This window comes from Delphinus delphis, chromosome 7, assembly GCF_949987515.2.
Source record: "Delphinus delphis chromosome 7, mDelDel1.2, whole genome shotgun sequence".
Lineage (NCBI taxonomy): Eukaryota > Metazoa > Chordata > Mammalia > Artiodactyla > Delphinidae > Delphinus > Delphinus delphis.
The window spans coordinates 19,253,733-19,266,573 of NC_082689.1; the positions used below are offsets into that span (position 1 = coordinate 19,253,733).

The following is a 12,841-nucleotide window of genomic DNA, read 5'->3' on the forward strand; positions in this document are numbered from 1 at the left end:
AGCTCTTAATGTAGAGTTATAAAACTTAACTGGCAGAATGCTGGTCAAAAGCACTGTTTCCCAACTAATATGTGTAAAGTGTGCATTAACTCTGAATGTTTTTCATGTGTTTTGGGGGTAGATTCTTTGATTCATCTTCTGCCAGTAGGCTCTATTTCACTTTCAGTCTCCCCATTGTTATATATATTTGTTTCATTTCTCCAAACTAGAACCCCCTCAAAAGTCATATGCTGTACATATGACTTGGCATTTAAATTGTGGCAACCAAATGTCGTTATTGCTCCTTTTTCTCACATTTATGTCACTTTAAATTATCAAAATTGGATTTTTTTCCCTAAAGATGTGTTTTCATGCTGGTCACTAGAACCTTGTCTTGTGTATGTGAGTCCTTTTCTTTTTAATCAGTAATTCGAAGCAAATTCCTTTCTGCTTCCAGGAATGCTGTGGAATTTGTAAGTTTACAAGAATACTATAGGAAAATATGCGTCAAGCTTAATTTCTGACACTGACCGTAAATTAGAATCACCTAGAGTGCTTTAAAAAAAGTGCTGATGAATGGGCCTCACCCCCATACCAGATAGGCTAGAATCTCTGTAGTTGGGTCTCCAGTTGTGGGTATTTTTTAAAAGTTCCCTATATGAGGATCACCGGTCTAAAAGTATGCCAATTAATTTGAAGAACTGGCTGTGTTAAACTTTATTCTTATAGGTCTCTTCAAAAAGAGGAAGTTTGGAAACTAAAGATGATATTCCATTTCGAAAAGTTCTTGGTAATCCAGGTAGAGGATCGATTAAGGCCGCAGCAGGAAGTGGAGTAACTGCTACCCGGACAGTTCCCTCTTTGACATCTACATCCACACCTCTTAGATCAGGGTTATTAGAAAATAGGTATGAAAGACTTTTTTTCTTTCTTAGTCATTAGCTCTACCTGTTTATAAATGTTTTTCAGGCCTTTTAGAAAGACCAGTAATTTGAGAAAAAGAAGGAGATTTTTCCAGTTAGAAGAAGAAAGTGTGAAGTGTGTTTTTTGGAGATAATTAGTATTTGTCTTGTGATTTATGTTAGTGACACGTATAGAGCTTGCAGATACACAGTATATTAATTTAAATGTGGTGTAGAGAATTAGATAGCAGTAGTCACAGTTCTTGTTCTTGAGTATGTTGGTTTATACTTTTTAATAGTATGAATTACAACTTTTTAAAAATAACGTTTTTTCTCTGTTCTCTATAGGACTGAAAAGAGGAAAAGAATGCTATCATCTGGCTCAGAGCTGAATGAAGATTACCCTAAAGAAAATGATTCATCGTCGTAAGTTGCTTTAGGAACTTTTATGGCACTAGATCAGTGTTTCTTATATTGGTAATTGCAACCACTAGAGAAGATTGGGATGGTGTTCAGTTTATGGGAATCCCAAAGATAGAAGAACAGGATTTAGAGTATTTTGGTGACAGTAGGTTGTGGGCTCAATAGGGAGAGGATCTGGCCATTAGTACTGCTTTGGTCATTTCCGTGCACTTCTCCCATCCTAGCTTTTTTTATTTGCAGCACTTAGAAGAAGGATAGAGCTGAAGACCTCTAGATAAGTGTTTCTTGTTGGCTGCTCTTTTAGCATGGACCCCCTTCCTTCCCTCTTCCCTTTACCTGTAAAAAAATTTTTTTACCTTATTCATGTGAAAAGTTAGCTTAGGTAGACATGTGGACACAGTGGGGGAAGGGGAGGGTGAAAGGAATTGGGAGATTGGGTTTGACATAAATACACTACCATGTGTAAAATAGATAGCTGATGGGAACCTGCTGTACAGCACAGGGAGCTCAGCTTGGTGCTCTGTGATGACCTAGATGGGTGGGATGGGGGGCTGGGAGGGAAGTCCAAGAGGGAGGGGATATAGGTATACATATAGCTTATTCACTTCATTGTACAACAGAAACTAACACATCATTGTAAAGCAATTATACTCCAATAAAATAAAAAAATAAAACCTTGCATAGGTTCTAGGCAAGGAGCATCAATCTTTTGGAGCTATTTTTTGTGTTGAACAAAAGGGCATACCTGTAATAGGATAGTCACCAGCTCACAGTTCTCTTCCTCATAATGGGTGGGTTGTGGGTTTTGTTTGTTTGTTTATCTGTCTGTCTTTTGGGAGAGAAAACTTATTACACAGTTGCCAGGTAATACCTTAACAGAAATCAGTTGCTTTTCAGTTAACTGGTGTTCAAGATCAAAGGGTCACCAGAAGGGAGTTGGGAAAAAGATAAAGAAACTTTATATAGTAATTGGGTTCTTGGTTCTGTTGCTGTAACAGATACAAAAATCTAGGTAGGTGATAAGACTGGTGTGGTATCTTAAACTACAATGACCATGGACTCAAGTTCCTTCTATCTTCTTGAACTGCCATTCTTAATAAGTAGCTTCCATTTTATGAACCAGGATAGCTTCAGCCTCCACTCTCATGTCTGTATTCCTATTGGGAAGGAGGAAAGGAGCAAAGGGAGGGCATACTGCTCTCGTGTAGGCTGAAAATTGTACACACCACTGTTGTACATATCACATTGGCTGGAACTTAGTCATGTGGTTATATCAAGTTATGAGAAGGTCTGGGAAATGCCTAGCCCAAATTCTACTATTATGGCAGAAGACTACAATGGTTATTTGGGGACAACTAACAGTCTGCCATATTTACTCTTCTAGCCACAGAATTACCTCTGTTTATCATTCTTCCCGTATATAGAGTACTCCTACCTTCACCCTGCTGGAGACAACCTCCATGTCTCATTTAGTCATTGTATCCAGCTCAGAGTCCAGGATCTCTGGGTTATGTGCAGTTCTCTCCATAAGTCCAGGTGTGCCTTGGACCATGCCCCTCATGGTCTGACACGTAAAAACTAAGAGGCAGGTTAATCTGCATTCCTCACTTCCATCTCCATACGCATATCATTCATTATACATTGCTGGAGTAGGCACAGGATAACCACAATAAAAGTTACCATTTAGAAAAGATAAGAATAGGAAACTGAGGAGTCATTGGTCTATAGCAGAGATAAAATCTTGTTAGGCAGAAATTGTGAAGACAGTGAAAGCAGTGGAATAAGTTCTTCATTAGCCCATGTAGCAGTCTCTGTCCTATCCTCTGGGAGAAACACTTGCTCATTTTACTCCATACGACTCCTGGCTTTGCCCTTTGATTGATTTCCTTTGTCTGTTATCTTTCAAGGCCATAGCTGAAGGGGGTTTTGAAGACTATGTTCTTTGGAGCCATTCAGCTTTTGTAGCCTAAGTCAAGCTGGTGTAGTTCTGGAAGTTAGAAATCTGTAAGCTTTAGAAGTCTAGAGGTTTCTTTAAAGGTAGAACAAGCAGGCTTTTATAGGCTTGAGAAAGAATTAGGGCCAATATTTTTGTTGTTATTTTGGTTCTTTTAATAAATTTTTAAATTTTGGAATAATTCTAGATTTACAGGAAAGTTGCAAAGATAGTATAAAATGTACCCGTATACCCCTCGCGCAGTTTTCCCTAATATTAGTATCAGTTTTTTACAAAACAACTACTCCAGTTACCTCTTATCATTGCCTCAATTTGAGAATTAGAAGCAGTTGGATTTTTTTAGTCCCATATGGTCTCAAGTTACCACACAATTTTAATTCTAGGCCATTGGCACAGAGAAATGTATTCCTTTTCATCCTTGATTGCAAGCTGGCTAGTTCTTGCCCAGATTTATCTGTCTTGAATAGAACCTCACTGAAAGCAGTAAGAAAGACCAGTGTTCTTAATTGTCTCAACCTTTTCCTTTGAGGTCTGCCTCCCAAGACATTACAGACAACAGTTCTGTAAATATTTTGCTGAAATATAACAATAGTCACCAGCTTTCCAGTCTGTAATATCTGTGTTCTTACTCTCTACCTTCCTGCTGAGCTAGTTCTGCATATTATAGGTTTGTTATGGTAGCATCCCACTTCTAGTAACAAAATTTGTGTATTTGGAGTCCAGTTGTAGGGAACAAAATTCACTCTAGCTAGTTTACACACAAAGGTATTTCCATACAGAGAACATTAAATGGCTTACAGAATCATTAGGAAAGCTGAAAATGTAGACTCTAGGTTAAGCTTTCAGGAATGATTTTGAGAGCCATGCCCCAGATCAGGTCACCAAAGATGCTCCTGGCTGTCATGAAGTGAACAGCTGAATTGGAAGCTGGCATGAAAACTGTTATCTCTAGAACTGTGCTGCCACTGCCAAATGCGGAAATCCTCTACAGGAAAACTAGATACCCCCACGTTGTTGTTAACCACCAGAAGTAGCAGAACACATGACCTCTCCCTATTTCCATTTCCCATATCTTGCACAAGTATATGTAATTTACCTTAAATCTTGAACACTAACTTGGAAATGTAGTTTTTTAGCTTTCTGGCTTCTGTAGAACAGGGAGGTACACTGAAAGGTGGTAGTAATGGACTTTGCACGCCAGTCCACCATATCCACCACACTTTGGGGAAGTCTCAGTTCCACTTTGAGTTGTCTGATGAACCCTAAATTTCTAATCCTTGTTCTGGGCTAATAATATTTTTTATACCATCACAATTAAATTTTTTAAAGTTTGGACTTCCTAGAAGCAGGCTCTAGATGAACATACTTCTGCAAGCGCCTTATTAAGGAAGTACTCATAGGCGAGACCAGTAACAGAGTAAGGAAAGCAGGACTGGGAAGGAGAAGAAGCCAACTAAGGATGTCACCTTAGATAAAAGTCCCACAGAGAGTGGGCCTCATCTTGATCCAGCAGGAGGTCTGGGCTTCTTTCAACTAGAAGTAAGGAAGATGGGCTTTCATATTTCCATACTGCACTGTTTTTGGTTAACAGCTGCCTTGGGGCTTTTGGCTCTGCCTAGATGCGTAAAATATTTGAAATAGCCCAAAGGCAGTCTTCTGAAGAACTGCACGTGCTGGCAGTCGAAGACATAATAGTCTAGATGTGTGAGAAGTATAAACAGCGATCTGAGGGGGCTCTGATAGAGCATCACTATTAAGTTCATTCCATCTTATTATAGATTCTTCACATTGATGCTTTTCAATTTCTGGGTGAGAATATTAAAAAAAGGAGGGTTAGTGGGATGAGCTGCAGTTCTTTTTGTCCTTATTGCTACAAATAGCCTTGAGGCTATAACTGATATTATCATCTACTTCTACCATCCATTCTAGATTCACTGCATTTTCCACTAACACTTCTGCTGGTCTTAATGGTTTGCCTGGTGGTATGACTGAGATCTTCTCTGAGGGGGCTGAGACCCTGGTCACTGTGTACTTCTCAGGCTGTGATTGCTATAATTGCCCATTCAGAGTTAAAACTGAGCATGAGAGCACTAAGGATTCCCTGGTGAATATCCTTTATTCCAAACATATTCTTCCTGCCCTCATTATATAGCAGCAACCCTGCCCCTTATAATAATCAAAGTCAGTTACGGTATGGTAACTCCTTTCTTTGCCTGTTGATCTGCCAGCATGAGAAGCCCCAAATGAGTAGGTAGCAGCCATAGCTTTAGATTAAATGGGACTCTTCCTGTCCCCCCGTTGAAAAAGTCTCCACTCTGGAAAACAGGACCTCTAGACCCACAGAATCTAAATTGAGGGGACAAGAAGCACAAGAGCGTTATCAAGAGTGATATTTAGTGGGGGCATTCCTACTTCTACTTCTTGGTTTCCAGACCCATGTATTCTCTATAAATGTAATGGCTTGTTGGTTTGTGCTATATATTGTCTTGAAGGGCACCCAGTTCCTAATGAGATCATCTGTAAGCTGCACCTTTAAAGGCTGTTGGCCATCAGATTTGAGGTAATGTGGTATGTGGTAGGACCAATGGAGCCTTTGGTCATATACCCTTATTGTACCTCCTTTTCTTTTGTATAAAGTGGGTTTCTCGTTCCAGGATGGTGTTATGTGAGATTTCATGTTAATAAATCATATACTCTTATGAGCCCCCAGATAGCAGTGCAGCCAAGGCACTGTGGGCAGGAAAGGCAAAAGCAAACCTAAAATATATGCCAATCCCAACCAGAATTAATTGCTACTCTTTCTGGGATGGAAGGTGTCTAATGTAATATCACCAGATGACTGGTTGATTTCCTTAAAGGATAGTACTCAATCACGGGCTGGGGATCAGCCTCTGCTGCTGACCAGTTGGGCATTCAGCAGCATCAGAAGCTAAACCAGCCTTATTGAAGGGGAGCCCCTATTGTAGGGTGCATTCAGAGCTTTTATCTCTGCCACCATGGCTGTTATTCATGGGCCCTTTTGTGGAAATACTTGGATGGCTGAGTACAGAGATTGAATGGCATTTACTGGACAAGTTACCTTGCATGATTGTTTCTTAAGTGGAGACATTAAGAGACTTAATGTGTCTTTAGTGGAGTTCTCTGGTGAGCATTGACATGTGAAACAGATCTTCACCCTTTGTACATACTCCTTTTTTTTTTTTTGCGGTACGCGGGCCTCTCATTGCTGTGGCCTCTCCCGCTGCGGAGCAGAGGCTCCGGACGCGCAGGCCCAGCGGCCATGGCTCACGGGCCCAGCCGCTCCGTGGCATGTGGGGTCTTTCCAGACCAGGGCACGAACCCGTGTCCCCTGCATCGGCAGGCGGACTCTCAACCACTGTGCCACGAGGGAAGCCCTGTACATACTTCTATATGACTATCCATAAACCTCTTCCATAAATCATTTCTCCCTGATCTTCCAGTCTTATTCCTTCCAGGCCCCTGACTATCCATCCAAACCATTTGCCACCATCCAGGGGTCCATTGACCCACTTTTCTCTCCACACAAAGTGGTTAATGAGGTGCATTTCTCAAACTCTGCACAGTGTAGGATTTTGTGTTACTCCTGTGTTCCGGGGCAGTCCCTTAGTGGGGCTACAGTGCAGCAGCAGTTCATTTTCAGCTTGTACCAATGTACCAAGATGATCCATCCATGAACCAGGCACAGGTTTTTTCCTCTTCTTCCAGCTGGTCACCAGAATGCTCATAGGTCTGTTCTCATTATCTATTCCTATTTGCTTGGATATACCACTCACATTTTATGATGGATTACTGCTGTAACTTCCTGATCTTACAGCTTTGTGGGTATGATAGCACCCAGCTCATGATGGCTTGCTCTGGTTGCATAGTCCCTTGATGACCCATGTCTTTATGATTATTATTTACCCCATATCACTGTATCAGGTATCTAGTGTTGTATAACAAGATACTTAAAATAGTAACTATTATCGCTTACGGGTCAGTGGTCACTTGAGTGGTTCTGTTTATCTGGGTCTGGCTTGGCCACTTGTGGCTGGATTCTCTCATTTTCTCATGCATCCATGGTCAGTTGGTAGGTTGGCTAAGGGTTGGCTGGTCCAAGGTGGCATTACTTGTGTGACTGGCCATTGGCTGTCTAGTGCTTGGGGTGATGAGGGAGATTGGCCATGTTTTCTTTTGTCACCTGGCAGGTTACCCTGGAATTATTCACAAAGCAGTGGTAGGGTTCCAAGAGAATGAGTGGAAATTTGCAGGGTGCCTTTAGCCTTAGCATCAGGACTTATGTGCTGTTATGTCTGTCACATTCGTTTGGGAAAAGGAAATCACAAGGCCAGCCTCATTAAGGGTTGGGGAAATAGATTGCATTTCTTAATAGGGGACTTGGGTACAAGGAAGGGAATAATTTGGGACATTTTTTAAACAGCTTTATTGAGGTACAGTTTACACACCATAAAATTCACCTGTCTTAAATGTATAATTCTGTATTTTTGGTAAATTTATTGAGTTGTGCAACTATCAGCATAATCCAGTTTTAGAACATTTCTATAACCCTAACGATCCATTGTGCATTCTACCACATTTTTCAAATGCTGGAGAGATTGCATGAGCCATATTCTCTTCTACTTTATCCAGGTTGTTCACTACATATGAAAAATCTTGGTGGTGTAACACTATAGGATACCAAAAATTTTACCACCAGGAATGGAATTTCTGTTGCCATTGCCAATCGATCCAATTCCAGAATCCTGTCCTTAGAGAGTATGCTTCCTAGACCCACTTCTAGCACTAATGGTTGTAGATCAAGTTCCCCAGAAACAAACCCTGAAATAGAGGGTAGTGTGCAAGTGATTTATTTAGGAATTATTCCCAGGGGATACCCAGGAAGGGAGTGGGGGAAGCAAGATATTGAAGTGCAAGAAACAAAGAATGCGTGTGATCTCAGACAGAAATCTGATCTCTGAGCAGAAAAATGCAGAGGTTAGGATTCATCCTAATCCCAGAGAGAAAAATCTGTTATATAAATTTCACCTTAAAACTGTTCTAAAAAAAAAAAAAAAAAAAAAAAAACTGTTCTAATCCAAGGCAGGGGAGCTGGGCTTCTATACTTTAGCACCTGACCTTACTTGTGACTCTCTGAGAGTGCAGGCAAAGTCTCTGTAGTAGCTTGAGGGCAATCCTTTGAAGAAGAACCCTAGGTATAGGCTATCAAAAAATTAAAAAAAAAAAACCCTAAATTGAAGAACTTGAAAAAGAATAGATATGCGTATATGTATAACTGAATCACTTTGCAGTACACCTGAAAGTAAGGCACCATTGTTAATCAACTATACTCCAATATAAAAAAAAATTGAAAACAAACAAAAAATACCTAAATTGGCGTGGACGAGAGGACACAAAAATGGGGCCAGAGGGAATCTGGGTGGAGCGTCTACATTGTCTGCTTACAGGCTTTATTCATGATGGTTCTCCTAAAATTAGCACTTTTAATCAAAGCATGAGCATGTTTCTGAATGGACCCACTCTACTTAATATAGGTCCAGGTATTGGGGAATAATAGAGGGGGGAAAGGGGGCTTAAGAAATTTTAATTTTGTGTTCACGAACTTAAAATTGTTTAATCACTATGAATTGAAATGTTGACATTTAGTAAATAGTATTTCAAATTACATAAACTATAAGAACATTTTGGATTTTGTTTTACTTTTCATATATATATATATATAAATGTATTTATTTATTTAGTTTTGGCTGCGTTGGGTCTTCGTTGCTGTGCGCAGGCTTTCTATTAGTTGCGTTGAGTGGGGGCTACTCTTTCTTGCGTGCACGGGCTCTTGGCACATGGGCTTCAGTAGTTGTGGCACACGGGCTTAGTTGCTCTGTGGCATGTGGGATCTTCCTGGACCAGGGATCGAACCCATGTCCCTTGTGTTGGCAGGCGGATTCCTAACCACTGTGCCACCAGGGAAGTCCTGTTTTACTTTTTAAACCTATTCAGTATCAAGCTTGAATAGTTTACTTTTTTTAAAATTTTATTTATTTAAAATTTTTTTTAATTTTAATTTTTTTAGCTTAGTTCTTGATTCTTTTGGTCTTAGTAGCTGAATCATTTCATCTGGCCTTGCTTTCGGCTAAGAAAACCTATATAATATTGCTGTCTCTGGTTTGACTTTTGTATAAAGAAAATACTCCTTCATTTTTGCCTAATTACCAGGGTTATGGATTAAATTGGCTTTTGACTAGGTAATGAAAGCTTATTTTTATGATCCTCATTTGCTTAAGGCTTTGACACCTTATAACCTAACTTCCAAGCAAATCAATGAATTTGGCAATTGAAATGTAGATTTTTAATGACAACTATTTAAAATTAAGAATTGTATCCTTATACATATATATATTTGAATTAAATTATTAACTGTAGGAACAACAAGGCTATGACAGATCCCTCAAGAAAGTATTTAACCAGCAGTAGAGAGAAGCAGCTGAGTTTGAAACAGTCAGAAGAGAATAGGACATCAGGTAAGTATTTGGTTTTTTATAAGATACTCATTAATTGTATGATGGATTGTATTAGACTAGAAATAGAAACCTAAACTGGGGCATATTTCTCTACATTATTCAGGAATACTGTGTAATTCAGTACTAGTTATCAGGTACCAATTTGTATCTAGTACTTGGCTAAAATATTTTTTAAAATATTAGAACTATAAGGGAATTTTAATTTTGCTTGCAAGGAATTTAAGCTTTGCCTTTTCCCCTGTTTAACTACCTAGAATTAAATTATTTCATTGTCAAAGTACCTGAACCATGGAATGAATCCAGGGAGTTAAAGTGGTTGAAATTAAAGTTCATCAGTGTTGCTACTTATTAGAAGTTCCAGAAGATCTTGAAATTATTGCCTGAAGCAGTTGTTTAAGTTCACTTGTTCCTTGTTTTTACAAAAACTAAAAGTTAGACTGTCCCTGAATTTTTATTAGTGTTTCCTATACTTAACATATCTCTCTGATCCTCTAAACTCCTTAAAGACTCAAGTATCTGGTATTGATTTGAATACTGTTCAACTTGAAATTAAATTGAAGCAAGCTAAAATACGGCATGATTTTGATAATTTAGGAGTTTACGAGAATTCATTTGATCAGGACTCTAGGAACGGTCTCCTTTTAGTGGTTCAGAGTTGTAACATTGGACTCCTACAGAAAGAAGTATCTCTAATATAATTCTTACCTCTGAAATAATAATACATTATGTAAACTCCACTTATTGGTTTTAAGTTTTTGCAATCAACCTATAGTTAGAAAACAATACTTAAAGATGTAATGATCCTTAATACTGTTGAAGTCAAGGTACGTCTTACAAAAGTTGATGTAGAAGAGGAGAGAGAGGAGGAAGTAAACGGTCAAGTGATAAAAAGGTTCATGGAATAAAATGTAGAAAGTTTAAGTGTGTTAAAGTTGCAAAGTTAATCAGTAGAACTAAAATAACACAACTGATGGGGAGTTCCCTGGCAGTCCAGTGGTTAGGACTCGGCGCTTTTACTGCTGTGGGCCCAGGTTCAATCCCTGGTCATGGAACTAAGATCCTGCAAGCCACGTGGCATGGCCAAAAAATAAATAAATAACACAACTGGTAATTGGTTGGAGAGAGGAGAACAAGAGTAGGGGTGATGTAAATAAGAAATTATTTCTAATTTTTCAAAAAGGGAGTCAGCTGATATTGTTTAAAAATGAATAAATGAAGAAATTATAGAAACATTATTTAATGTTATGGAGGAAATCAGAAAAACTAAGTTTCAAAAAATGGTTAGAAACTGGAAGCAAAATTTGTGGAGCTTTAGGGCTGGAGAGTATTCTTTTATGACCTGTTATAATGTTTTCCACAGTGTTTGATCTTTTAACATGTGTATATATGTATTATTTTGATGAAAAGAAGGGGAAAAAAAGAGTTTAAATATAAACAGGCCCAATGCATAATTTTATTATTAAATGAACTTGAATGGTTGATTTAGGAATTAAACGTTTCCTGTGTCTGTTCATTTTTTAGGGCTTTTACCTTTGCAGTCATCATCTTTTTATGGTAGCAGAGCTGCATCCAAGGACTACTCTCCTGGCAGCACTAACCTAGACAGGTATGCATTGGTTATATGCCTTGTGAAGAACTTGAAGAGCTTTCTTCTTCAGAATATTAAATGATGGGATGGGCTGTGCATTGTGCTGTAAATGAATACCCTAATTTAAAATAACAAAATTGATGAGAATTACAGATTCATGACATTTTAGTTAGAAACTACTCTAGAAATATTTTAGTTAAAACTCTTATTTTTTATGTTTTTCAACACAAGAATAAACTGATGTGTAGGAAGATTTGTACTGAGGCCACAGGTTATGACTGGCAGTGTGATCAGATACTAGACCAGTGTATTTTCCATTGTTCCAAGTGATGAACGTATGATCTGTCCTTTGGGGCATTTTAAAATTGCCTTTGTTGCCTGTGTATTTGTTAAGCTACCTACCAAAAGTTAAGGCATTTTCTTTAAAAAGCAAAAGTTTCACATTAGTGGGTATCTTTAACTGGAAAAGGCTAGTCAGAAATTTAATTGCTGATTCTAGAGATATAGATTAAATTTTTCGAGGTTTATTGGGTATGAATGTGTAAGGCAGCTGCTAAGCACTTGTCAAGGAGGTGTGATCATGGAATGCTGCACAGAGGGGCAATGATAATGATAAAAAGTGAGGGTAATGGTGTATAATAGATACGATGTGTAATGACCTATTAAGTCATATTTTGTTTTTTACTAGAATTTAATTCAAAGTGGAAAGACATCTGGATTATTTGTATTAAATGATTAAGGCAAAATAAAGAATTTGATATTGTATATTTAGGTATATTTAACCTTGGGTGGTATCTGTCAAGCACCTTATGACTGCAGTGGTAACTAAGTTTTTTGAATTTAAGGCAGAGGAAGCTTGACATTTCTGCTTATTAGAAGAATCTTAAAGGAATCTAAGTTGAAAAAAAAAGAACTAAATTTGGTTTTCAAGTGATTTATTAAATACAATACAAATTTCTTCTCAAAATAATAGAATGAGAATATTCATTGCACCTAGGAATGATTGAGGAAATAAAAATTTCTTTTAATGCAAAGCTGCACTCAAGGATAAGGTGAAAATTTCCAGATTGGTGAGCAAACTAATACTGAGTAAAGGCTGAAGCCATAAAGCACTTACAAAACACAGACTGGAGTCAGGTATTTAGGGCTGGGTCTTCAAAACCAGCATGAGATTGGGAACTGAACATGACCCCAGACTAGAATTTGGTTTCTTATATGAAGCTACGTGAAGCTGGGTATCTAGAACTGTTCTCTGTGCTAGTAAACCAAGGCGCAACACTTCTGTGTAACTACCTGAGTTTGGAACCATAAATATGCTGCTTGCCTGATGCTCCCTAAACAGAGCAAACCCAAAAATGGGAATTGCAATGATTGGCATCTGCTGTAGTGTTACCTGCATAGGGTCAAGAGTTCCGAACCCCTGATATAAAGTCCTATGCAGGTTAGAGGTCCAGACTGATAC

General features: G+C 38.5%; 1 protein-coding gene across 6 annotated transcripts in view; it reads left to right on the plus strand.

Moving 5' to 3' along the window:
• The window catches only part of USP37 (ubiquitin specific peptidase 37), a 90,305-nt gene that overhangs the window by 20,365 nt on the left and 57,099 nt on the right, over positions 1-12,841 (plus strand). For all 6 annotated transcript variants that reach the window (XM_060016114.1, XM_060016115.1, XM_060016116.1 and 3 more), the window contains 4 exons: positions 709-887; positions 1,230-1,307; positions 9,694-9,791; positions 11,313-11,397. In XM_060016114.1, the coding sequence (XP_059872097.1) occupies positions 709-887; positions 1,230-1,307; positions 9,694-9,791; positions 11,313-11,397 (440 nt within the window). The remainder of the gene's footprint in view (positions 1-708; positions 888-1,229; positions 1,308-9,693; positions 9,792-11,312; positions 11,398-12,841) is intronic.